Source organism: Ammospiza nelsoni, chromosome 13 (assembly GCF_027579445.1).
Source record: "Ammospiza nelsoni isolate bAmmNel1 chromosome 13, bAmmNel1.pri, whole genome shotgun sequence".
NCBI classification, from domain to species: Eukaryota; Metazoa; Chordata; class Aves; order Passeriformes; family Passerellidae; genus Ammospiza; species Ammospiza nelsoni.
Genome location: NC_080645.1, coordinates 13,577,271 through 13,605,174, shown reverse-complemented (window position 1 = coordinate 13,605,174; position 27,904 = coordinate 13,577,271). Strand labels below are relative to the sequence as shown.

Here is a 27,904-nt window from a genome sequence, read left to right as displayed (position 1 = left end):
AGCCCAGTTGCACTGTTAAGTGGTGTGGAAGGACAGGAAAATAATTTCAAGGGAACTAAAGCTCTGTAAACACTTCTCTCAGCCTGGTAAGACAACAAATGAGTGGTGCACCTCTTAGCAGGGATGGTTATATGGTAAATCAGCTCAGATTTTATAGGTATTCATAAATGAACTTCAATATACTTCTTGATCAGTGTCACTGTCTCTAATAGTCCAGTATCACTATCACATGATGGACTTTTTGCACATATAAACCAGGTCATTATGTCTTGGTTGTGGTGCTTGCATGATTCCTCTGCAGTCCCTCAAGCACACAGCCCTCTAGTTTCTAATACAGCAGCTTCACACATGGCAACTGTATTGGCAAAGCAGGTTATCTTCCAAGGTGGAAGCTGGATTTCAAGGCAGCTCTATAATATGAAGTTTCCAAAAGCCCTCTCAGTGATGTTAACAACAACTCATGCCTTCCAAATCCCACCTGAGAGACCCAGAGGCTGTGTTGTCTGAGAGCAGGAGGACACAGCACTGCTGAAGAGGATGAGGACCTTTCACATTTATGTGCTCTGTTAATGCAAATTTTACACCACTCACCCTGAGCCTCAGAAAGGTGAGGTGCAGGAAGGAGCACTCACCCGTTTGGTGTAGTCCATGGCCTTCAGGATGGAGAGGTTCAGCATCTCCAGGGAGGCCAAAACATCCTCATAGTCTCCCATATGGTCAGCAAAATAGTCTGGGAAAACCAAGAGAAGCATGATGGGAACACGTTAATGTAACTTGAGGCTACTTGGCACAGCAAGATCTATTACTGGGGGTAACATTAACCTGACAGGATGGCTCCAGGGGTATTTTTATATTCTGTGTCCTTAGCCAAAGTCACAATTTGTCCTGCAGGGATGGGAAGTGGTGTGATTCCCATGAAGTTTGGGGCCATTGCAAAAAGGAAATGTAAGGCCCAGTAGCTCCCACTGAAAATAACTCCTCAGGTTCTTTATTTCTATGCCTACTTCTGCATTTGATTGTTTATGGTCTCTCTCCCTCCTACTGCTGGCATGGAGGAAGGGGTCTCAAAAGAAATTCCCTTTCCATTCCCTTTCCATTCTTTGCCACTCAAAGCATCCAAATACCTTCAAATCCACCCCAGTTTGTATGAGCTGAGACTGGCCTTACATCTTTCCCTACACTCCTGTCACATTTACACCTCAGCCCACAATCACAGGTTAAACAAGCTTTTGAGAGTGAAATATGTTTTGAAAGGAAGAGAAGAGAGCTGCAAGCGGGGCCCAAAATCACGTGTTCTCCATGGAATGAGCCACACATTCTCTGTGCCATCCTTGTCCTTTCCCTTTTCTGGTGACTGACACAGAGGACAGCCAAAAGCTGTTCCTTAAAAGCCACCAGTGCTGCTCTCAGCCTAGGACAGGGAGTTTCACACTGAGGTGACATCTCTGTGAAGTGCAGCAAGACATAAACTTCAGGAAACAATCCCACTAATTAGGTTTTCTTGGCTTAATTAGAAGTGCCTATAGCTATTTACAGTCTGAGAACATATCCAAAGGGAAGCAGCTTTTGGCAGAACCGGAATGTCACAGCATGACTGACAGCAGCTGTTCCACGATAAGTAAACAGCTCACTCTCATTGCAGTGGGCTTGTTTGGTTTTCCCTTCCTACTTGGGAAAGAAAAAATGAGCAGATCTGATAGGTAAAGACTTTTTCTAAGTCCTGAAATAAAAATCTGGAGCCATCCATTTCAGGAGAGATGAGCTGCTGTGGCACAGCCCTTGAGACTGACCAAGGAGCACATGGGAGGAGAACAGAGCTGACTTTAACAAAGCATTCAGCTCTGCTGCTTTAGCATTATTTATTCATGTGAACCTGCAGGGCTCAAGAAATAACTTCTAAGATGCTCTCAACATTTTATAACACACAACCCATTTCAAGAGAGACACCACAGCTCCCATTTAGACAAACTGAGGGTTTATGTTTAACACTTAGAGCAGAAGCAAGCAAATAAATCACAGGCAAGGGCAGGTATTCAGCAGATAACAGATCTAGGCAGGAGCTTGTGCTGATGGATCCTTTCTCTGGCTTCCCCTAGCTTTCCCAGGAGGTGATGGGTTTATCTCCCTTCTCTCCTGGCAGCTTCACCCCTGGGAGAGGCAGTGAGATGGGATCACACTGGGTGACAGCCATGTAATTTCCTGATTTTATCAGAGGGATGGAGAAAGCTGTGAGGGGTTAAACAATGCCATTGTTACCCCAGAGCTGATTTCTTGGGTCAGCTGGCAGGGAGACCCACTGCAATAGGAATGGAGGGGATGGGATAAGCCCTTCATATCCTCACCAAACCAAAAAGATTTTGTAGAAGTCTTTGTTTCTTGCTTACCAAAGCAAGGACAAGCAAGACTAACCAGTGGAAAGGGGAAATGTTACTGCTTTTGCTGCCAGCTGGGATGCTCAAAAGGGTGTGGGCAGGGGTTGAGTGCACCAGGAGGAGAGAAACCCTGGACAATGTCCTGGTGCAGGCACACTCATGGACAGAGAAGTCTTTAAGGTATCAGGAATAAGGAGTAACTGCCTGGTGCTGGCACAGGCACCCAGTAACCCCATCTCTGTCTGCACAACCCAGCCAGGCTTCCAAAGGCTGGAATTAGCTGCAAGGAGGTGAAGGTAAATGTTGAAAATCTGCTGAGGTGGCTTCATATGTTCTGTATCCTGGCACAGGAGGAGAGGAGAAGAGATGGATGAGCTCTCTGCAAGGCCCCACATCTCTCTTCCCATCTCCTCCCGAAAAGCTGGGGTGCAGGAAACACTTCCCAATATCAAGCATCCACAGAAAAATCCACCTGAGGGAGCAGTTTGAGTCACTTCCTAATGAAGCAAAGCCCTTCAGAAATCCCAGCAGGAAACACTCCCTTTCTGGTCAAGGTGTGGGACAAAATATTATCATAGATTTTCTGTTCAGCCTTTAATTTTGGCAAGCTGTGGGAGGTACAGCAGAGGTAGTGCGCCCCTCAGGCAGCCTGCAGGGAAACAGGAAGGCTGGCCTGGGGAGAAACATGTTACAGGTCTTGCAGAGGGAGATGGATTATTGAACTTTAGAGTGAAGCTGGAAGCCACAACACCTCCAGAAATTAAACTCCAACTTGTTATTGAACAGGGTCCATGTGCCTCGCTTAGCTCTGACCCCATTTGTGTTGCACAGAAATGAAAATTTCAGCCAATTTTCCTTTGGAACAAGGAGCAGAGCAGCAGCAGCAGGGCTGAGATCCCCAGCTCCACAGCACTGCAATCTCCACTGGATTTCATGCAAGCTTTGAGGGCCCCCATGCACACAATGATTGCTGCTGCCCAAAGGAGGGACTGCACTCACCACACAGCTCCTTGGTGTCCACATTGCTGCAAGAGGGGACCGCGAGGCAGGGAGGAAGCAGGAAGAAAGAGAGAAAGAAAAGAAAAAAGAAAAGAAAAGAAAAGAAAAGAAAAGAAAAGAAAAGAAAAGAAAAGAAAAGAAAAGAAAAGAAAAGAAAAGAAAAGAAAAGAAAAGAAAAGAAAAGAAAAGAAAAGAAAAGAAAAGAAAAGAAAAGAAAAAAGAGAAAAGGAAAAGAGAAAAGAAAGACAACTTTAATGACAAGGACAGATGAAGGCTGCAATTAGAATTCCCACAGGCTTAATTCCAATCACCCACCCCTTCAGCACTCCCAGCCACCGGTGGGGACAGCCTGTGCAGAAGAGCAGGGTTGGTTCACTCAGGGCATCTTCAGCATCTGTGCAGCTGGAACAGGTTCACAAGTTATTCTGGATGTTCCCTGAGAGGGAAATGGGTACTTGGACATCCCCCCTGAGGAGGGGCCTTTGCCCAGGGGGGACCCAGCACACCTGGCACACCAGCTCCTCTGACTTCCTTACAAACATCCAGCCTGGCAATACCTCGGTGAGACACTCACACAGGAATGTGGTTGTTCCCATTTACTCAGAATAAAAATTCGCAAAATATGCTTTTCTCAATGGACCAATTCTCCTAATTCTGCCCCCGTGAAGCAGCTCTTTCCTGGGACTGCCTCCAGACAAGATGGCACAATTACTCCTTAACACAGGAACACTTCGTTTACATAACAACATCTCAACAGACAAGCTGCTTGGGAAATGAAGATTGCTGCTAATCTCTTTGTGCCTCCTATTCCCACACAATCATTAGTGCCATTCAAGGACTGGAACGACCCCTTAATAGAATTATATCTTATCCATCCATTTATATCCTGGGAAGTTATTTCTTTACCTAAACTCATCCCTGCTCTGTCTAACCTGCCAGCATAAGTGGATCAGGGCTTTCCCTGCCAGCACCCTCCTGCAGCCCTGCCCTGACACCCAGATCAAGGCAAGCACAAATGCCTGGAGCCCAGGAGGTGCTGCCTGGGCCAATCCCTGTTTCCTGCTGGAAAAGGAGGTGGTGGTGCTGAAGCACAGCCTCTTTGGGAAGTGCTGCCAGCCATGGTGAGAAGATGTCACCTCTTGTCTCGGCCCCTCGTGGTCAGGACACTCCTGCAGGGCTGGTGGCACAGGCTGCAGCTGCCCCTCTCTGCAAAACGAGCTCCTGCCCTAATTTATCTTCACCTCTTGGAGATTGATCTTCCTGAAACCCTGGAATTACTTCCCTGAGTCCTACAAAGGCCCCTGGCGAGCTGTGGGCTCAGCTTCCCTGGTGTTCTCACGGGCAGATCTGCTGAACCCACAGATCCAGAGCCACTCCTTACCGCAGGGGCTCTGGCACTGCCCAGCACTTGGCAGCAGGTGATTCCCAACACGGAGCTGCAGCAGTGCAGCAGTGGAGGAGCTCAGGTGAGCCCCAGCAGATGCATTTCCAGCCCTGACACAACCCTGGCTGGTTGTTCCCCAAAGCTCTCTCCAGCACACAGCCTGGGAAGTCAAATGTTGCTTGCAGACACGTGAAAAGTAGTTTTGACAGCAGCATCACCCACAAAGTGTTTCAATAATATTTTCCAGAAGACAGTTATTGTTTATAAACACCTACTGACGTGGTTGTAGGTTTGCAGCTAGGGCATGTTACTGAGAAAAAAAAAAATCTGTTATTGTATTCCATGTGATTCTGCATTGTAATAATTGATCTGCTGCTGCCAAAATTGGTAATTGGTCTTTTATTTCCTCACATCTTGCCATTGTATGATTTAACTTAATTGTGCTTGAATGTTAATGCAGCTGAGAAGTTGCTTTTAATTTTAAGCCATCTTGCCTTCAGAATAAGGCTAATGAAAGAAATTACTGAAGTCAAAAGCTGACTTAATAAAAAATATGATAATGTTCAGATGAAAAACTGTAAGGAGAAATCAATGGGTACTTGAGCAGGCTGTTTCCATCCCCAGGAGTCTGCCTGCTGGGAACATTGCTGACACAGAGCCACGTCCCCACTGCTCTTACAGGGGGGCTCTGGCCCAGCTTGGGAGCTGCACAGCAAAACTCAAGCCACAAAACAATTTACAGGCTCATCTGGTGGTTTCATACTGTACTAAATAAGCCCCACCTGGGTTATGCCAGTAGGGATTTATATTCTGCAAATATTCAGGGGATCTGGGGCTCAGGCTGGCAGCTCCTGATGAGCTCCCTTGTCATTCCTAAGCTTCCATCCCAGAGCTTCCCTTCAGAGCACATTTTTGGAGCAATCAGGTATCACAAATCCCTTCAGAAGAAAAACATTTACGTAAGCATTAGTTACCAAATTTTTTTTTAAAGATGCCAAATATTTAACACTCCTGTACACAACAATAAGCTGAAAAGAAAAATCGTGACAAGTTGTTCTCGTGTTTTCAGGAAAATAATTTAAAAAGTCTTTCAAGTACCAGAACACTTGGCTGTGAATTAGCTTTCAATTTTTATTACCTTAATATGACTAATTCAAGAGCTTATTTAAGCCATAACCCAGCTAACTAAGCAGAGTGTAATGAAGTTTAAGTAGAAATGAAGGAATAATTAAAGATTTTGTGTCATACAATTTTTTCTGCATAGTAGAGCCCACATATATCTGATCTTGTTCCAAAACAAAAGTCTTTCTTCCAAAGGAGAAAAAAAAAATGAAGAAAATCGAAGTATTTTTGAAAATCCAGGCCTTTTCTCTGTTTTCCAACCAATGAGGCTGCAGCATGGAGCAGCACAACCCTGCATCCCCAGCCTTGCTGTGTGCACCCTCTGAGGTGACTTTCCAAGGCAAAGATGCACTTTGGAGATCCTCCATGTGCATTTGGCACATGATTGCTCCAACAGGAGTAGGAGACCAACACAAGAGCTCAGACTTCAACTCAGATCAGCTTCTGGAAAGGCAGAGCCCAAGCCATGAACTGCTGTGGCCACAAAAAAGGACAATTTATTACCACCATTCCCCCCTTTTTAAAGACACTGGGGTCATTTGACCAGATAAACAATTGGCAATAGGGAAATTGTTTTCTTTCCTGGTTCACATCCAACTGTTTCAAAGAAAAGGAAAAGACCTCTAAGTGTGATTCTCCTCCTGTGTGTGTGGGAGTTCAAAGAGCAAAGGAGGAGTTTAAAGAGCAATGACCATGCTGTGAGAGCATCCCCTCAGTGGGCTTAATTAACTTGTCCATTAATTACTGATGCATGACTTGTGCAGCAAGAGGCTGCCCAGAGAAATGGCTGTGCCTCCTGCATGCTCCAGAAAGAAAAACATTTCTCCCCAAAAAGCTCCACCCAGGATTAAACTGTGTTTTGATGAGCTCCTGAGCTAATGAGGCTCCCTGGGAAGTCACATCTCTCTTGCCATGTCCCTGAGTGGGGATTGTCCATGGACAGGGCTTTTATCAGAGCTGTCCTGCACTGACCCTGCTGCTTCTCCATCAGTTCATAGGCTTCTCTATTTCTGTGAATGCCTTGCTTGGAGCATGCTGCCATCCTTGGGACTTCATCCCAGGAAGAAGGCACCATCAGACAGAGGAGCTGTTGCATCAGGGTGTCCAAGAGCCCAGGGATTGTGGCAGCAGGCTGAGCATCCCAGCAGCCAGACCTCTGTGTGTGTGATGGAACCATGCAGCCTCCTGCTCTTGGCTCAGAACCTCCAGATCAACCTAACGTTTTCTTAGAGCAACTCAATGTTTTCCACCAGCAAAAAATACTGTTTCTGGAGATTCCCTGTGATGATGATTTGCATTAGGTGTTAACAGCCAGCACAGGAGGGAGCACCCAGAGAACAGCCCATGGCAGAGTCAGGGATGCCCTGGTCCAGTGCTGTGACCTGCAGAGGTTCCTTGCAGCAAACCCAGCCAGGACTCTGCAATCCAGCCTCTCTCCCTCCCAGCATCTCCCTGCCTCCCTCAGGCAAGGCTGATGGCCTCTGACTTGCTCTCCTTAACATATTTTTCCAGACTTCAGCTGAAGAGAGGAGAGGAAAAGTTATCTCAGAATGAAAGAGATAATGTGGAGGAGAGGAGCATGAAATTTCCTTCCTGGGTTTCAGCTCAGCCACAGGAAAGGTGTCCCAGGCACTCCCAAAGGGCAGTACAATCAGAAACTTAACGGGGATTCAGAAGTTGCAAATACATCAAAGTCTCATCCTCACGTTTCTCATGCAAATATCTGCCTGGATGTGCTGCTCAGTGTCCCATCAGCTTCAGCTGAAGATAATAACCCTTTTCCTTGGGCAGATGAAAGGTTTGCATCAGCAGCCACACGACTTAGTCACTTCACCAGCACAGAAAATGGAAGGGCTTTTTTCCTGAAATCACGTTCTACTTTTATTTCCATCTTTTATTCACAGCTTTGGGTTTGCTACAAGGCTTCAAACGAGAACGGAAACAAATTATCCTCTAGCATTAACCACCTGCAGAACTCATTTTCATTTAGGAAAGACTAAAAAACAACAAGTGCAGCTGGAATGTATTATTATATCTGACGATAAGGCTTCCAGCCCCATCAGCAGCAGCTCTGTGTTATCTCAACACCTCAGAAGTGGAAAATATGCATCCAGATGCCTACTAAGGGGTCACAGATGGTCACTTCTGATCATTACTTTCTGAGCTCAATGAAACATGTTTTACACAAACCCCAGAGTGAGAGAAATTATTCCAGGCAGAGCAAGAGAAATACTGGATGCCAGTCAGGAGCTGAATAATTCTAAAGAATTAAATAACTTTCCATGCCCATCATTTTATCTCCTGGTGAATCCTGGTAAATCCTTCCTAAGGCCTATCCAAATACCTTCCTTATACCCACCTGATTGCTGAAGAAAAAAACCCAAACCACTTTTATGGTATTACTTATGAAAGGACCTTCAAAATGTGGTGTGCCACATGCAAAGGAACAGCAGAAACCATATGCCAAAGCTGTCCAGAACCAGAGGGACATCCAGCCACCTGCAGCTTCAAATGACACAGGCAGAGAAGGGTTCAGAACGTAAATCAGGTTTGGGCTTCATTTCTTTAGCTGTGGCACGCTGGCAATCAGGGTTCTGTGCCCACCTGGCTTTACTTTAGGGATGGTCTTCATCTGCTGCAAATGTTTCTTGCATGACATAAATCTGTGGAGTGCTTCACAGGAATAATTCTAAGGTGGTGCACCACACACTGGTGCGGGCACAATTGCTCTGCTTCCTATCCAGTGCAACAATAAAGACATTGAGCCTGGAATAACCCAGCAGGAATTTGCTTTTCCCAGTGGGGCAGAGAGCACCACAAATGGGGAGCCATGAGGAATGAGCTGGCACAGGGTTCATCATTCCCCCAGACAGAGGTTTCTCCCAAAATCCGAATTATATGAAAGAGGAAAGGTTTTGCAGAGTGCACATGGATCAGCACCTAACAGGGACACATCCAGCACTGCAGCACGATGATTTAGATTAAAACACCCGTGGAGAGAGCTCCATGGGGGCTCCTGAAGGGGAGGAAAATGCTGCCTTCTCCTAAGCAAAACTAATAACTTTATCCTTCCCTTGGCATGTGCTCCATCACTGAGCACCTGGAGAGCACAGTAAGGCCTCTGAAAGCCCAGCAACCAAACATGATTTTCTCCAAAGCCCTGGTAACATAGAGGGGAAAAAATAGGGGCAAAGAATTGCCCAGAAATGGAAAGAAACAAAAGGAGGATTTTGTATGAAGTTTTTCAATATTAATTTTGTTTTACAGTCTCATCACCTGTGGTGCAGGGTTGGGGTTTATAACACATTCTGTGTACTTTGAGAGATGATCTCTCTCCTCCTACTTGCCCTTGCTATCAGCAGGATTTTCACTCACCAGCTGGGCTGAAGTCCAGTGTCCCCCAAGGGTGCTCTGCTCACCTAACCTGGGGTTTGGCTTCTTCCTGCTCCTTGCGCTCCTTTCCTTGGCATTTAGGCAGATGATGACCAAGATGGGGCAGTTTTGCCTCTTTCACACCCTGTGGCAGGTGTGGCTCTGCTCAGCAGGATGGAAGGTGAGCAGCCCTGGGGCTGCACTGCACACCTGCACGCAGGCCCCTGCACAGCCATGTTTCAGTATTTCATATTCTTTAACTGAAACATTTTCACACAGTTTTCTCTGCAGCCCCTTGCCTTTTTAAGCCATCTGAGTTCTCATTAGCTGAGCTGCTGCCCAGATCCAGTTTCCAAAGCACACACCCACGTTCACTGGCAATGCTGGCGCCCAGAGCTGTGAGCTCTGCTCTGTGTGCTTCCCTCTGGAGCACCAGGGCAGCAGAGCCCTCATTAAAAGCCACTAATCTGGAAAACACTGATTTTTCAAGGTAAACTCAGCTGACCTTCTCTGCAAACAAGCACAGTAAATCTGGTAGGCTCAGGATAAAACACACTCCTTTATTCATCCTGTTCAAGGCTGCTCCCTGCCTGCACAACGAGACCCTGTGAAGCTGCACACTCACACCCTTGCACACTACTCACACCCTTGCACACTACTCACACTCACGCACACAGTAAAGCCCTGCACCTCCCTACCCATGGCTGGGCACCCTCTGCAGCTCCCCTGTGGGCAAGGGAGGGGTTTCCCCCTTCCACACCCAGCTGGGGCCAGCCAGGATCTGTGTGTTGAGAGCAAAGATTGGTGGAGCTGTTTCTGCACAAGGAAGACAATTTTGGGTGATTAAGGCACAAAATCCCAGAATCCCACAGAATCACAGAATCCCAGAATAATGAGGTTGGAAGAGACCTCTAAGGTCGAGTCCAGCCTATGCCCCAACACCTCACCTAGACTACAGCACCAAGTGCCATGTCCAGCCTTTTTTTGAACACATCCAGAGATGGTGATTCTACCACCTCCCTGGGAAGAGCATTCCAGTGCTTTATTATTCTTTTGGTGAAAAATCTTTTCCTAATATCCAACCTACACCTTTCCTGATGTAGCTTGAGACTGTGTCCTCTGGTTCTGCCGGAGACCAACCCCACCTGTCTGCAGCCTCCCTTCAGGAAGGTGTAGAGAGCACTAAGGGCACCTCTGAGCCTCCTCCTCTCCAGGCTAAACAACCCCAGCTCCTTCAAACATTCCTCATAGAGCTTGTGTTCCCAGCCCCTCTCCAGCCTTGGCAATGTCCCCTTGGATCATTCCTTGTACCTTGTAAAACCATTTCATGGTTTATTGTCACAGATGGCCAGAACCTCTAACCACTCACTCACAAAAGAAGAATCTCTTGAAAAGCTCACAAAAACTCTGAACAAGATGATAACACAAAAAATTCTCCTGCTAACAGCACGGTTAATATCCTGAAAAACATATCAACACAGCACACTGATTTACTAATCTTAATCCAACAGTTTCTAAGCATAGTCACCACCTTAAGTAAAACAGACATTTAGTACAGTATGAAACATTTTCAAGTCTCTGCATGTGCCAAATTCCTAATAAATTACATCAAAACCCTCCTTTTTTATTTTTAATGGATGACTTTTTCTTGAAAAATATCACTCTGCCCACAAGTGCATCAAAGGAAAGAGAAGGCAGGTTTAATTACAGCCTACAAGTAACCTAGCTGCTAGGAGGGACGGCACTTCCAAATGTATTAAATTGATGATTACTGTGTTGATTCTATTCATCACCCGGCAGGGCCTGTCAAAACTGGGACTGTAGTCCTTGGAGGGATGGGCTGGACACCTCATGGGCAGCACAGAGGCAGCACAGGCAACTTCTTTGCTCTCAGGGTCCCCACTTTGGAAACACAGCATGGTTTTCTGTGAAGTTATCATGATGCTGCATTGAGATAGCTGATTATTTAATTCTGACATTTTGGTCCCATGCAGTGTTTTCAGCAGCACAGCCTGCTTGTAAACCCCGCTCTTCATCTCCCCAAGGCCTTTCAGGAGCAGTAAATACAGCACTTAGCGGCACATCCATTTTGCTGTCAGCCTCAGACAGAGTTTTTAGATGCCAGCTGTTCGCGGTGCGCTTGGACTGCTGTGAATGTAAACTCTGTCACAGGGATAGCTGCTGTAACTATTTAGAGTTTGTGCGAAATGGATTCCCTATCGGCAGAAAAATATAAAATAAATAACAGGAAGGAAAAGAACGGTTTCAGCCTGTGATGCTCATTCACAAAAATCGTGACGCGGGGTTCCTGTGTGGTGCAATGTTTCTGAGCGGAGCGCTCAGGAAAGTGCTTTAAAACCCACAGAAACACAAATTTGTCCGGAAGGGCTCCCACCCCCTGCACCGCCACCCGGGGAGCGCCTTTTCCACCTGGCCGGCCAAAGGACAGAACAAGCGTGTCCGAGCTCGGTCAGAGCGCAGGCGGGGCGGCGGCGGCCCCGCGCCCGGGAGCGATCTCAGGGAGCGGTCACCGGGAGGGATCCCCGGGAACGATCTCAGGGAGGAATCCCGGGGAGCGGTCACCTCGAGTGATCCCCAGGAGCGATCCCCGGCAGCGATCACCGGGAGCGGTCACCAGGAGGGATCACCGGGAGCGATCCCCGGCAGCGCTCCCCGGTGCGATCATCAGGAGCGATCCCCGATAGTGATCCCCGGCAGCGCTCCCCGGTGCGATCATCAGGAGCGATCCCCGATAGTGATCCCCGGCAGCGCTCCCCATAGTGATCCCCGGGAGCGATCCCCCATAGTGATCCCCGGGAGCGATCCCCGATAGTGATCCCCGGGAGCGATCCCCATAGTGATCCCCGGGAGCGATCCCCGATAGTGATCCCCGGGAGCGATCCCCGATAGTGATCCCCGGCAGCGCTCCCCATAGTGATCCCCGGGAGCGATCCCCATAGTGATCCACGGGAGCGATCCCCGATAGTGATCCCCGGCAGCGCTCCCCATAGTGATCCACGGGAGCGATCCCCGATAGTGATCCCCGGCAGCGATCCCCGATAGTGATCCCCGGCAGCGATCCCCGATAGTGATCACCGGGAGCGATCCCCATAGTGATCCCCGGGAGCGATCCTCGATAGTGATCACCGGGAGCCATCCCCGGCTGCGATCATCAGGAGCAATCCCCGATAGGGATCACCAGGAGGGATCACCGGGAGCGATCCCCGGCAGCGCTCCCCGGTGCGATCCCCGGTGCGATCCGCCGCACCGATCCTGCCCGTCCGCGGCCGGGCCCTGCGGCTCCTCCCGGGCCCTTTGCGGGGCTGCCGGGGGGCTGGGGGCTCGGGCCACCCCCAAAAGCCACCGCAGGGCCCTGGGGACACTGGACTGTGTCACCCCCCCGAGCAGGGACAGCAGAGATGGGCAGAGAGCGCGGGGTGAGCCGGTTACAGTGGCGGAAAGGCTGAGAGGGATCGCAACACGGGATGGAAATCGCTGCCGGGTTCGGAGAGGTTCCAAGCCCCTGAGTTACCCCAAGAACCATTTCCAGCAGCCCGAGTGACCCCCTCGCCCCCTGTGCCCCCGTCCTGCCCAAGCCGGCAGCCGAGCCAAGGGCGCTGTGACATCTCGGGGACACGGTAATGGCACAAACACCTCCGGCTTGCAGCACGGCTACACCCCAGCTGCTCTTTCACACACTGCCCTCCACTTGCTGGCCCTCTCCCTTACAGCAAAAGAAGTAAAATATCCGTGTCTTTAAGCTCTCATTATTTCTTTCAGCTCGGTTTTGAAAGCAGACCACTAAACCAAATGAATATTCTTTATGGAGGAAAAAGATCTCTTATGTTTTTCTGTACAAACTGTCAACAGTATGAAACAGTCAGAAATGGCCTTTTTTTTGATCACTGAATATTTAACATTTTGCCTATTTCCACTTGATAAGAAAGCCTGGGCTAATCCAATTTCTACTTGTAATCTCTGTAATATTGGACTGCAAAGGAGAGAGGGATTGTTCAGAACTCAGCTGAATGGGTTGCTAATTGCCAGAAGGAAATAACAAGATATTGACAGCATGAGGTAAAATTAAATCAGCCTTCTCCTCCTTTTAGATTTTGTAGGTATCTTGTTTATTACCAAAGTTGTATGGAGGAGAGGAAGAAATTAGAGCAGCAAATGTGCAGGTTTGGATATGTAACACACAACTGGCAGGGAACAAGTAAAAGAATAGTAAAGCAAGAAATCCCTGGACCCTCTTGCTGTATTTTCCCCAATGCCTTTGTTTCTCATAAATGCTTATCTTCTGCCGTTGAAAAATTATCTAAAAAACCTCCTCCCAAATCCAGTCCCAAGCAGACAGCTTGCTCTGCCCACCAAAGAGCAGCTGGACACATCTGCTGCTGGATGCTGGTGCCCTAAGCACATTTACCCAGAAAAACCCCAATAAATTTGCACAATTGGAGCTGCAAGCAAAGTCTACAATCTCCTTGAATGCCCCAGACATGACTCAAACACAAGTGGCTGGTTAGAATTAACATCTTGGTCACTTTTATGGTTTTAATGCAAGACCTTGGTGTCTTTCCATTCCCTAGAATGGAAAACCAGTGATGCAGAATGGCCCTGCACAATCCACAAAATAAGGTGCTGAGCTCCTTTCCCAGCTAGAAAGGTCCCTGGTGTGACAGTTCCTCACTCCATTTGCACAGATAAACCCTGCCAGCCCTCTCCCTCTGCAGTAAGCACCAGCCTGCTGCTCCCAGAGCCAATCTGCCTCAGCACAAGACAGCCTCTCCCCAGGGACTGGCAGGGAAAACACCTGGGAAATTGGATTAGAAATAGAAAAATGGCCTCAAATGTTAGCTCAGACAAGTTTCTGTGCAGTTTTTCAGCTTTGTGCTTCTTGCAGTGACCTTCCCACTGGGTGATTTGTTTTTAAAGCCCCTTTTCTTTGGTGAGCCTGAGATGTTCTGTGTCTCCATCGGCACACAGATGCTGAGCACCAGCCTTGGCACCAAGCATTTCTTCACTTACATGAAAAATAGAGCACTGTATAGTTTAAATGACATGTTTAGAGAAGAATAAGCTAGAACTCAAAAACATCTTCCACATAAACAAAGTCCACCAAGTGCCCATGCTCTTGAGAGCCAGAAATTAGAGCAAGACATGTAATTTTTGTGCAATCATTTTGTCCCTTTCAGAAGAGACAAGAACTATCTCTTGAATCAGTTAATCAAAATCTTGGCTGATTAAACCAGCCATAGTTTGTTTCCCAGGGAGTTAATTGAGAACATTCCATATTCAGAAATGAAGCTGGTTTCAATGGGCACAGGCATCTCTGTAGAGCAGGCTTCAGACAAACACAGCATTCCATCGAATCAGGTTTGCAATGCAAATAGCCAAGATTAGGGAAGGGGGAGAAAAAAAAAGCCAGGAAAAAAATAATCACAATCATCATTGTTCTTGCTCAAGAAGTAGAAGCATTTTCTGTTCAAATTTGGGAGGACTGGGCTGCAGAAACCCAGAGAAAAGCACGGAGAGCAGAGCAGTGCTCCTGAAGTCTCCCTGCACAATCTAAAAAATGGATTTTCTCAGAGGGAGATGTCTCACAGCAAAGGACCAAAGGACCTGGGGTGGGTGGTGGGATGGAAAGCACCTCCCATAGTGGCTGGAGGGACAGTGGCAGCCAAACAGAGCAGGGACAACAGACCTTGTCCACCAGAGGGAAATAAGGGCTGGAGCAGCAGGACAGCAGGAGGGACTGAAGGTGTGCAGGTCTGGAGCAGGGCTGTGCTGGAAGGGAGATGATGAGAAACTCATCTCACCTCTGGGTGTGGATGCACTCAGAGAGCCAGAATCAGTCTGTGGAAAGTGTAAGACCCATTTTGGGAGCTTCTGCCCCCACAGCTGATCATGCCAGTAAAAGCAGGGGCAGTCCAAAGCTCCCTCCCTGTCCTCCCTGGCACTGTGGGTCCCTCCCAGTGCTGGAGCTGGCTGCAGAGCTGGAGGCAGCACAGCTGTGTTGGCACAGTGCTCCTGGGCCTGACACGCTCTGCTCCACTGTGGGACTGATTAGTGCAGGCAGAGGAGCTCATCACGATCATTACCTGATTCTGGGGGGCCCTGCACCTGTCCCCCAGCTCTGAGCAGGCTGCTACCTACCCTGACCACACCCTGTACTGTCTTGGTGAGTTTTACAGCTGCTGCTTTGGTGCCAGTGCCCTCCAGCACAATCACTGCTTCTCACTGGATCTTTTGGATGGGTGGCAAAAAATGCAGCACTCACATGGGCAAAATCTCTGCACCCTGAAGTGACCCCAAATTACTGATCTATAACACAGCTCCCTGTGACCCCAAATTACTGAGATTTATAACACAGCTCCCTGTGCTCCCCGGGCAGCTGAGGGGTCAGAGCAGGATCCTCAGAAGGATGCAGCTCAGCATCAGTTCTCCCCTCCATCCCCTCAAACCCCTCTGGAGCACAGCCTGCCCCAGTCAGAGCCCCAGGGATGGGAGGTGGCACTGCCAGGGGCAGCACAGGCTGCAGAGCTCAGTTCTCCATTTGTCACAATCCTCTGGCTGCAGGGACAGCCTGGGGGAGCTGCAAAGGCTTCTGAGAAGCTGCTGTTAATTACATGCACACTCCAGCCTCTTCTAGTGTTTGCCACTGGAGAGAAGAGCTCATTTAGGCCGGGGAGAGGAGGAGAACAAAGCCATTAAAAGAGTAGCTGTAAGCCTAGCAAAGAGATAACAAATGACAGAGCAGCAGAATGCTGATGCCATGTCCTTGTCTCCTTGTGAATGGACCTGTACAGCTCATCTGAGCAGTCCTGCTCCAGTGAGCAGATCCCTCCCCAAAGGATTGTCCTCTCCAGCTATGAAAAATGAATGAGGCAGAAAAGGAATTTTTAAAATCCCCTGCAAGGGCTGCACTTGTTTGGTCAACAGCCATGTCTGACATCCCAGTGCTTCCCAAGAGCTCAGAGGTGCTTTCTCCATCCAAGGGGATGCAGAGGGGGAGTTGGTGCCAGCCCAGGGAGCTGGCAGGACATGGGAGCTGTGAGCCAGACAAAACTTTGTCCAGTATCACAGTAATACCCTTAAAGGGTTTCAGCTGTTCATTTGTGACCCTAAAACTTGTTTGATCTCATTCCTGCAAAGACTTTTTCCATTTAAAATGGGTACATCTTGTTAGAAAAAGTAAGGAAGTGTGTAGACAACTCTGCAAATATAAGTGAATTTCCCAGGTAACCATTAATCCAATGTTTTCTAAAGCCCACTTCTACCACTAAGCAAAAAGTATGTATTTAGTTATGTGTGTCCATATATGGCACATTATTTGTGCTGTTCCAGTAGCTTTGGTATTAATTGTAACATATCATTATCTCTCCAGTAATCTTCAGGCAGCTCCCCAAGGAGCACTGCTGAAACCTCCTGAAATAACAGATAAAACCAGTGGTAAAAAACCACTCAGAAATGTTTTGTTCTTGCCTCCCAGCTGTAGCTGGGAAGGGAGAAGGAGGGCAGACAGCGAGAGCAACAGAGAGAAAAATGCTACTTTTTTGTTGTTTATGAATATAATTTTGCCAAAAAATGCCAAGAGGAACACGGGACACCTTTTGCACGTTCCTGCTGCCAGATGAGTTATTTGGTGATGATGGGAGCTGCAGCACAGTTCTTGCATGGAGATACCTGCTATAAAACCTGGCTGGGTGTTTGCAGCCCATGCCCAGCACCCCTCACCATTAATGCCCCAGAGACACTTCCCAGGCAGCCTAGAAGAATGGAAGAAGCTCATTAGTGCTGCTGGGTTATTCTGGAATCTCCCTTTCAGTTCAGCATCCTGCCAAGAGCACCCTGCTGTCACTGGGGGCTCTGGGACAGAAGCTCAGACTCCTCCAGCCACAGCCCCTCAGACCCAGAGCAGCACAGCTCCTTCATCCTCAGCCCACCTCATCCTCCCTCTCCTCTGCACAGATTTCCTCTTTTCCACTGTCTCCCCAGATAATCCCAGTCAAGAAACTGGTACAGACATTCATTTCATCTACTCCAGTAAGGCAGCTCTCTGATGCTAAAAATACCCCAGGAAATTGAATCAACATTTTGTAATTGGCTGGTAGCAGCAATTACTAATAATCAGCAGGAACATAATCTTCTTCATTTTCTCCTCTTGCTGTAATGTAATCTTAATAGCAAACTTTGCTTTGCACACTAAACAAACACAATGGCCAATATTTAAAAAATGGGGAGATAAAGCAGAGTTTCAAAAAACTTAAAAATAAGTAAATTTCTATAAAATAGCAAAAAACTGTGATTCAATGGACTATATTAAAAATATGGGGAGATAAAGCAGAGTATCAGAAAACTTAAAAATAAATAATCTTCTATCAAATAGTAAAAAATTGTGATTCACACAGCCTTTGGGAAAGATCAAGTTAATATAGTTCCTACGTTCCCCTGTGTGATGGAAAAAGGAAAGCTCCACTCCTCTCCTCTCACTCAGGGGCAGCATCCCCTGCCAGGCTCCCACAGAACCCATTCCAACCCATTCCAACCCATTCCCTGTGAGATACCCAGGGCACAGCAAGGGGAGAGCACTTGAAGGACTGTACTGGATGCAAGACTGCATCAAGCAAATTACCCAGTTCAAAGAGAAAAACACTTGTGCAGAAGGAAGCCTGGCTCTGGATAGGTCTTCTGAAGACTGAGGCAGCTCTTGCAGATTTAAAATAAATATTTTCCTTGCCCAGCTAGATAAATTTGCTGTAGATATCTGTGCTTTGTAAATCAATAAACAAGTGCCAGTTTCATGCCAGGGTTTGGCTTGGAAGCGTGAGCAGCTCGTTGCTTTTCCCTCCAGCCAAGCAGAGCAGATGCTCTGCTGCTCTCTGCACCTTCCAGTCCCTAACAGGTATCGATGCCTCCATCCCCCAGCCTGGCCAAGGACAATCCCTGCTGGACTCTGGGAGCTCTTGTCACACTTGGGAGCTCCTCACCAAGGCTCCTCGCCAGCAGCACTGCTGCAGGGCATTTACAAATGGCACATTTTCTCTCTGTCCAGTTCAGATGTCATCCCTTACTAAGGCTCAGAGAAGCTGCAAATTCCCTACAATCCCCAAGCAAAAACGGGCTGCAATCAAATTTCCCATTTCAAGGAGACCAAAAGAAACATCCCCACACTCACCCCAAGTGCCCTGGATTGCACATGAACCATCTGCACCCTTCCAAAGGCCAGGTGGGCACTGATAAGCTCAGGCAATGCCAGAAATTATTTCAGAATAGGGGCAGGTGGGCACCCAAGAGTCCATTGGGAGCCTATCTGGGAGCATCACCTGGAGCTGGATAAACAGACCCACAAAGCAGGAGGCAGCAGCTATGGGAGAATGGCATTTAGAAAAGATGGATCATTCCCAGAGAGTTAAAGTAATAAGATCACTAATAAGATCACTAAACTTAGTAATAAGAGTAATAAGATCACTAAACTTTCTTTGGTGCAGGGAAAGGTAAATACCAAGCTGGTCTTTGGTATTTTTGACCTTGGAAAACTTTGGAAAGTGCACACATTGAAAAGACATGATTTTGAGAAACCTCACATTTACTTTGCTCTTGGAAATTCTTCAGCAGTGCCTGTACTGTGTTGATGAGTTTCACAGCTGCTGCTTTGGTGCCAGTACCCTCCAGCACAATCACTGCTTTCCACTGGATCTTTTGGATGAGTGGCAGAAAATGCACCGCTCACATGGGCAAAGCTCCATCCCCCTGCTGCCAGAAGGATTTATAATCAACCAGATTATTATTTTTCAATCACTTGCTCACCTTGGAGATAAAGGGGTTTGTTTCTGTAAGTGCTAGAACAATCACTGCTTTCCAGGGCATTTTTGGGATTGGAAGTGAAGTAGGCATGGTCCAGGTGCAGGGGATACAGAGAGATCACAGACAGGACAGGTCTGTGCTTAGAGAGGTTCACACTGCTGCCTTTTACAGCACAGCAAAGCTTTTAGATAAAGTGAAAAAGTGAAGAGGTACTTAAATGCCCACATTAAACTAAGCATCGTTTCAGATGCTGTAAAGGCCAGAAAACGGCCTGAAAAACCACCAGGACAAAAGAAATCAAGATGGCTGTCAGGATAAGACACAAACCAAGCAGAAATGGAGATTTTGCAGAATTTTGCAAAGCAAGCTGCACTCCTGCAGCCTGTGCAGAGCTGCTGCACACCCTGCTGTGACCCAAACACTGTGAAATGGAGGGTGTCAGCACCCTGGGCTTACTTGGTGTTGTCTGAGTCAATGGTGTGAAAGAGCTTCTCAAGTTCCTCCTCGTTGAGGTTCCCATCTGAAAAGAAGGCCTGGAACTCCTCCAGGGACAGCTTCCCATCATCTGCAAACAGCAACACAGCACCATTAGGGACAGCAAAGGGAGGGGGCAGGGCTGAAAATCAAGAGTTATTTACAGGTTTAAAGCTTCACACCAAAATGACCTCCAAGTGCTTCTGCAGAAATGTCCCTCAGTCAAAGCAGGGCTGGCAGGCCTCAGGGTGGGATCTGCAGCTCTGGCTGGCCCAGAGCAGAGGAAGATGATGGACCAGAGCAGAGGAAGATGCTCCTGGGAATGGATGCAGTGGCCATTGGCAGCTGATTGGGCTTTTAACCCAAAGCATGTCTCAAACCCAAAGAGGAAAGACTGGTGAGCTTCATCCTAACACTGAATTACATTTAAAAAATTATGGGGTGTTTTGTCTACTCTATGTTCAAACGATGCAGGATGGTCATTAAGGGATATTTACCAGACAGGAAATGACCCTGGGCTGGAATTACAACAGAATTACAGCATTATCTCTTGCCATCTCTGCATCCTCTCCAGCACAGTCCATGTCCCTGCTCTGGGCAGAAATGTTAAATGGAAGCTGTTTCACTGATGTGGAAATCTGGCCACAGACTTTCTCTGTTATTTTATACATTGCTCCCAGTGTTCATCTAATACTGGGGCCACCATGGACTCCTTAAATGACCAAGAGGAAAAAGAAATTATCAAATTCATGTACAAGGGGCTAAAAGAAGGACTCTCACAAGTTTGGCTGATAAGGTGACAAAGGATTACAGTTAGCTGACAAATCTGGAGCCTTGCCTGTGCTCTGTGGACAGGAACAGAGAAAGCTGCTCCTGTGAGAAAGCTCCTGTGAAGCTCAGCAATAAAGCAACAGGAGAGAGACAAAAGAAACTTTAAAGAAACTCTAATTTATCATTTCTTGTCCAAGCTGCTGACACCACACTCTGCTGTGCAGCAGTGCTTGGGGGGAATAACTACCCCAAGTCAAATATTATTTAAGGTCTTTCCATTCATACCCACAGAAGAGTCACAGGCTTGAAATGCTGCCTACTTTGTGGTAGGAGAATGTATCATTTATTATTTAATCAAATCAATAATAAACCCTGCTGTTTCTTTTTCAGGAAATGATGCTAGAGGAAAAAAATTATCCAACTCCTCACATACACATCAATATTTCTTCCCCAAAGTAAGGCTGCTGCTCCTAAAACATACCTGCACTGCCAAATGCTAACCCAGTTTCCCTTGCCTGGCACAGACAAATTTAGAGCAGTGATAAACTGAGTCTCAGATGCCCATTTAATTGGCAATTATGGAAGGAACACAGCAGGAGAGCAGTCTGCAGCAGCACTGGGTGAGGAGGGCACCATTTCCAGAGCACCACAATGGCTGCAGGCAGGGTCCAGCTGCCTTTATTGTTTTCCCCATTCCCTCCCCAAAATGTGACCTTTTTGCAGCAGGCAGGGTGCAGATCTGCAATGCACAGCTCAGGGAGTGGTCCTAAATCTGCTTTATTTTGGTTTTGAGAACACTAAAGCACCTGCACTTCAGCAAGAGCCTATTGCTTGGAGCATCCCCCAGTGTCACCTGGAGGGTCACCCTGTGCTGCCTCCCTGTCCTGGAGGAGACAAAAAGGCTTTGTCCAGGCAGGAGCCCCATCCACAGCTCCCATCTCCACCCTGCACCCCTGCACAAGGAGCTTTTCCCCCCCAGTGCTCCCATTTGTGCAGGATCCTGGCTAAGATCAAGGTTTGGCTTCTTCTGATCCTCCCTGGCGATGAATGCACATCTTCAAGCACCAGGATCAAAAGGATGACAGCTTTGCTATCCCACAAGGGCTAAACAATTCTTTATATATAGAACACTTTATTGTAAACCATAAATCAGTGCTTGTTCACCTTCAAACTGTCCTTCCACACGCGGGGCAGCAGAAATAAATTCCCAGGAAAGTCACATAAACCAAGTTCCTGGGAAAGAGAAACTGTAAAGTGGAGTGGATTTTTTTTCCAGGAGAGTACTTTGATCTGAATTTACAGTTTGCTTAACTCTGAAAAACACAAAGGTGTTGCTAAGTTTAAGGCAAAAAAAATCCACACCCTTTATCTAGTTTATATCTTATAACTTCTGTCTTGCATTTTACTCTTGCTTGATTTGTTTTGCTCTGGGGTTTTGATATAATTTATTTTTTTTTTAGTAAAGTGCTCCAGGATGCATTTTTGCTGCAGCCTCTGAAATATCTGTTCTTGAAATCTGTGCCAAAACACTGCTCTGACTCCTATCTCAGAGTGTCCAGAGAGAACAGGTAGACAGACACCAAGTACCATGACAGGTCAGAGCACTGGAAATCAACCTGCACTGAATTTCTGTTGGCATTTAACAGCCTGAAGTAATGGAAAAACAGAGTGATGTAAGGATCTAGAGGAAGAAGGAGGTGACAGTGAGTTTTATTTAAATTTTAATGTCTGGAGACCCCACAGCACTGCTTGAATAAAAGCATTCTTACCCCACAGAATTTGAATAAAAGTACCAATTTTATTTGCAAGCAGCGCTCAGGACTTTCATCTCCCCCCAGCCACCAGCACCAAGCACCAGTCAGCTCAAAGCTGATGGTTATTTAATGTAAACTGGAATCCTTGTCTGCCAGCACACAAAGCAAAACTCTTTCCGAGTAAGGAGATAATCCTTGAGCTGCATATCTACAATTGGGGAGCAGCCTGAGAGCCTGGGTTTCTGGAGCCCAGCAGGCCAAGATGCCTTCAGGGAACCTCAGGGTGATAGGAGGCAGCAGCAGAGAGGGGCTGGGATCTGCCAGCTCAGATTAAACTGTTGAAAAGCCCCTGCTGAGGAGGATTGGCCACAATGGCAGCAGCACCAGGTCCCCTGGCTGGCGGCTGCTGTGACAAGGGAGAGCTGATGGGGCAGGAGGAGCCTTATCAGGACAGGCCCAGCTTCTCCTGCAGCACAAGAGTCTGCACTCAGCAGGGAATGGATAAGACTTCCAGAAAGCAGCTTTTTGCAGAACACTGCTGGGTTCAAGAGGTGCAAATTCTCCACAGGGACAGGCAGAGCCTCAGTTGGTTCAGGCTCACCCCCTCCCTGCCTTGGAGAGCTGCTCTGGGATCTCTCAGCCCTTGGGAGCTGCTCCTGACAGGAAGCATAAGGGGAAAAATGAGATTTTTTACCACATCTTACTAAACCAAATAAAGTTTCCATAATTTTTAAGATCTAGATCTCTCAAAGAGAGAAAAAAAATCACAAAAAAAAAAAAAGAGTCACAAATACTTGTGTAGATCTAGATAATCTAGATCTCTCAAAGACATCTAGATCATAAAGATCTTAAAATCTAGAGATCTAGATCTACACAAGTATTTGTGACTTTTTTATCTGGGCAGCCATACTAAAGGCAGACAACCTATTTCCAGTGGCTCCCTCCCTCCCCTTTACACCCAGCACTTGAGGGTAACACCCAGCTGGCAGCAAGGACAAGTGCCACTAATTAGAAATTGCCTCCCTCACACTGATGGGCTGAGAAAAGAGATCATCAGGCCACAGCTATCCTGCCATCGTTCCATCCTGAGAGTGCAATCTTCATTTTCCCCTAGCTTTTCAAAATAATTCAATCACAGGCAAAGACCAAAGCAAATTACCAGCCCAACAGAGTTATCAAAGTTAGAACTGACTGAAGAGGGAAGGACATGGGAGAGAGCATCAGAAAGCCCCAAGTGGGATGTTATTATATCTCCATTTGCCATCATGAAAATGTGAGGAGTCCAGAAGTGGCTTTTATACCTTCTAACTCACACAATCAAGCTGTTCTCACTCGCTAACACAGCCCAGGGAAAAATCAAACTGAGATCATAAATCGTCCAAAGTATAGGAAATCTGGTGGCTGAGTTTCTGGAAATTCATTCAGCGGTACAAATGGCTTAAAGCAGCTACAAAACAAGGTCACAGTTCTGAGCCTGAGCTTGCTAAATATGTTTTCAATTACATGAAAACTGAGACTGCTCATATATTTTCCAGATATATTATGAATATATTTTCCAGCTATTATTATGACTGTTCTTCATTATTTACTTTTATTGCTCTGTGAGCTCTAAAATGCTCTAAGCTCCACTTACTTGCAAGCGCCCAGCAGCTCTGGGTAAGCAAATTGGATTTTAGTGGGGCCTGTGCATAAAAATGAGAACTATTTTTCCTTATTTCCTGGGGGTATGCATGTGCAGATACATGAGCCAGCAAGAACAGGGAGTGGCTTCCCTGCACCTTCCATCCAGCCCCCTCAGAAGCCAGGAGGAGAGACTTCATTTAAGCAAAAGAGAATATGGGCTTGAGCTTTCCATCCTGGGCTGTTGGGGAAAATGACCTCCAGCCCCACAGGTCTGATCTGAACCTTTCCACTGGGCACAGAAGGGCTGTGCATCACCCAGCCCGCTCCAAAAATCATCTGCAGCTCCTCACCACTGACCCAGGCAAAAAACCCAAATCTACCCACCTCAGTTGCAGCCTCCCAGTGCTGTGCTGGGGCAGTGGCCCTCAGCTGGGAGCAGGGCTGGAGATTCACCCCAGAGCTGGAGATTCACCCCAGGGCTGGAGATTCACCCCCAGATTGCCCCGGTGAGGCTGCAGAGCCAGCACAGCCCACCTTTGGGTGGCTCTGCACAAGAACAGGGCCATGGGCACTGGAGCACAGCCCCTGACAGTGCCTTTGCTAATGAGATGTAGCACACATCACTACAAGGAAATTACTGCAATTACAGTAATTTTCTAGTGAAAGAAATTTACGGAACGGCTCCATAATTTTGAAACTTAACTAATGCCCAGCACAGCTGTTTGCACAAGGGTCATTGCCACACCAAGCAGAAAACCTGAGAGAGATATTGGTGTTTCCAATGTAGTGAATAATCTGTATGAAGCACTCCTGTGCATTCCTAATGCCAGCTGGGAATGCTGGAGGGTCCTGCTGGGCAATGCTGGCACAGGGGTGCAAAGGCTGGCACAGAAGAAGAAAATTTCACACACAAAGCCAGGGATTGAACTTCAGGACCTGTGGTTCAACTCATTGAAAAACACTTGATAAAAGCTTTGCTATGTGCTGGGCATGACCCCCTCCTTTGCCTTCCTGCCATGAGCACAGTTTTGGGGTGCTGTTTTCCATGTGACCCAGGGCAGGTCCCGTGGCAGTGCCCCCGTTTGGGGCAGGCTGGGCACTCACCCCAAAGCTACCCCAGCAGCTCCAGCTCCAGCATCCCCTCTGTGCCATCAGCTCATGGAAACCTCTGGGGGTTTTATCTTCCCAGAATATCTTTCCTTCCTGGGCCTGGATGAGGCCTTGGGGGAACATCAGGCGCACAAAGCAAATGAAAGAACATCCATCCCTTAAGGAGTCAGCCAGGGCCCCTCCCCAGTCATTCATTCCAGGAACGAAGATCATCTCTACTTTGGGAATTTGGCCAACTTTTGTCTTCATCAAACACAATATTTAGCCAATTTTGCACTTCTCCTTTCTTCTCTGCAGCATAGGATGAAGTTTTGTGGTAAAACTGAAATTGGGACATACCCAAAATCTGGGAATAGCACTTGATAGAAGGACTGAGAATCCTTTTTTGTGACTGGATTAGCCTTTTCATTTCCATTAAAATAGGGGGAAAGTGACTTTCATTTCAAAATTACCACATCAGTCAGTATAAGATATTGAGGAATGACTTAAAGCCTGGTTCTTGTCTAGGGTGGTGGGTAATGCTGCATGCACCAAACAGACAATGCCTGGGAATCTTCCCTGTGGGACTTGGACTGGAGAAAAATGGCATTTCCATTGTAGTCAGAAAACTGCACCTCATTCCCATCAGAAATTGCCTGGGCATTAAGCAGTGTCCATTAGCATGCCAGTATTTTCCCCAAGCTGCTCAGCTTTTATCATGAAATCAAGCCTTTTGTCATCCTGGAGTTAGAAGTAATTTTGAAATTATTTTTAATGGCAGCTATAGATAGTTATCAAATGTAAGCTGTAGGTAGGGAGACAGGCAGGACTGACTGATCTAACACATTTTCTCTCACTATCTTTTGTGAAGACTCTACTTATTTCCCACATAATTCTCAGCCTGCTGTAATGACCTGATTTAAATGTGTGTGTGAGGGGGGTAGTGGTTTCTGTGCTCACCCATTATATTGGACTTTTGATCACAGGTATCTAGGAATGCCTTCCACAGAAATTCCAGGTTGTTTATAAATTTAGTGCTGGAATTAGGCTTCCCCAGGGTGTAAATAGCCTGGCTAGGTTCAATGTAATTGCTGCTTAATAGAGGTTATAGCAAAAATCACCCAAACAGAGGAGGATTCAGACAGAAATGCCTGTAACACACAGAGCTTTCTCCAGCCACCATTTCCCTCCAGAAAACAGGAGGTAACGTGCTTCAGTTTTCCTTTCACTATCCAGGTTATTTGCTCTCAGTTTAAAAAGAAAAGCAATGTCAACAGCTGATTTCAGTGCATTTGTTTCACACCTGCAGCAGCACAAGGAAAGCAGAGTCAGCCCCTCCTTGTGCTCTGTGCAATGGCTGGGGGCTGCAGGGGATCTGAGCCCTGTGTGGGACCCTGTGTGCATGAACATTGGTCTGGCTTGGGGCAGAACAGGGGGAAACACTCAGACCAGGAAAGCAGAGCTTGCAGGGAGCAACCACCTGGCAGAGAACTCATTTTGAGAGGCAACAGGTGAATTCTCCATGGGTGCCTTGGGCTCCAGCCCAGGCAGCCAAGAGATGGCTGGGCACCAAGTGTCATAGCACAAAGCAGACCTCTGGGCTATGGACCATAAATAAACAGTATTAGAGAATAAATAAATAAATAAATAATGGAGTGTCCTGGTTTTGGTTAGGATAGAATTGATTTTCTTCCTAGGAGCTGGTACAGTGCTGCACTTTGGATTTAGTATGAGAGTAATGCTGATAACACACTGCTGCTCTAGTGGCTGATGAAGGGATTGGGGACATCCCTTCACCTCTGTTCCTTCACTCTCCCCCATCAGGAGATCTCTGTTTCCAGGCTGCTGCAGCCACCAGCAGACCCAGCTCAGCTCCAGACACACAACTGCTGCTGCCTCTCAGTTGTTTTTCATCTTAGTTGACCTGAGACTGCCTTTTATATTGGGTGCTATTAAATGGATGACTGACTTTGAACAACCATCGCTTTTTAGCACCTTTGATTTATTTACTCATGTGAAGGCTCTGCCCTGTGAGCTCAGGCCACAGGGCACAGCAAAGCAGGAGGTTCCTGTGCAGAGCCTGCAGCTCCTGACCCAAACTGCCTCATTATCCCTCCCAAAGGCTTTGGTTCTCCACATATCCAAACACCTGCCCTGCTCTCTCCATTGCTACTCAGCCTCATCCCCTCTCTGTCATCCTGAACATCTACTGAACATCTACTGAACATTTACTGAACATTTACTTCCTTCTCCATTAAAGTGCCTCCAGTGTCTCCCCTCCCCACAGGTCCCACCTTCTTTTTATATTTGAACCCTTAGGTGTAACATGTGACATTGCAGACTCAGCTATACAAAATCTGAATTTCTGTTTTAGAGGAGATTGTGCAGAGAGAAGTGGTTGCAACATTATCATCCTTTGATCTCTACCACTTGATCCCCAAAATTTCTGGGTTTTGCCAGGCAGGCAGCCTTGCTGCAGACCCTTTCTTCAGTGACCTTCCTGAAACACTGTGCACAGATTTGATATTAGGAAAAATTTCTTTACTAAAAGGGTGGTCAAGCATTGGAACAGACTGCCCAGGAAAGTGGTGGGATCACCATCTGTGAAGGCATTTAAGGCTTTAGATGTGGCACTCGGGACAGTGAGAGACTCCAAGGGCACTCCATGATCTTAGAGGGCTTCGCCAACCTTGACCATTCTGTGATTTAAACAACATCAGCAAACTTTCCTCTACCAAACCCCGGTCAAAGCCCATGAGCCACTAGCAGCCTCTCTAAATATGTGATCTAGAGTGGAAATGAAACACAAAGACAGCACAGCTTGTTGTTAATATGAGATCATTCTGTGCTTCAACCATCCCAGAGCAGTAAATCCTGACTTCAAAAGTTCTTCCTTGCATTTAAGGCAAAATCCTTACAGGAAGACCTTGCTAAAAGACAGCAGAACTTATCTCCTGCAGTGCCCTAAAAATAACTATTCTGGACAAGAATTACTACAGACAAGGAAAAATGCAATAAAATAAATAGTAGGAGGAAAAACTGATATTTGGATACTTATACTAAATTATTAAATAGCATAGCTGCTATTTTCCTATGCAAAAAATAGTTAATTTTCATGCATCAGCAAACTGCAGTGT

The 27,904-nt window shown here is 47.0% G+C and overlaps 1 protein-coding gene across 1 annotated transcript in view; it reads right to left on the bottom strand.

The window, feature by feature from the left end:
• NECAB2 (N-terminal EF-hand calcium binding protein 2) overlaps positions 1-27,904 on the bottom strand; it is a 70,397-nt gene that overhangs the window by 14,616 nt on the left and 27,877 nt on the right. Inside the window, exons 3-5 of the mRNA XM_059481540.1 lie at positions 19,513-19,621; positions 3,372-3,397; positions 633-730 (exon numbers count right to left, since the gene is read on the bottom strand). Of these exons, the coding sequence (XP_059337523.1) occupies positions 633-730; positions 3,372-3,397; positions 19,513-19,621 (233 nt within the window). The remainder of the gene's footprint in view (positions 1-632; positions 731-3,371; positions 3,398-19,512; positions 19,622-27,904) is intronic.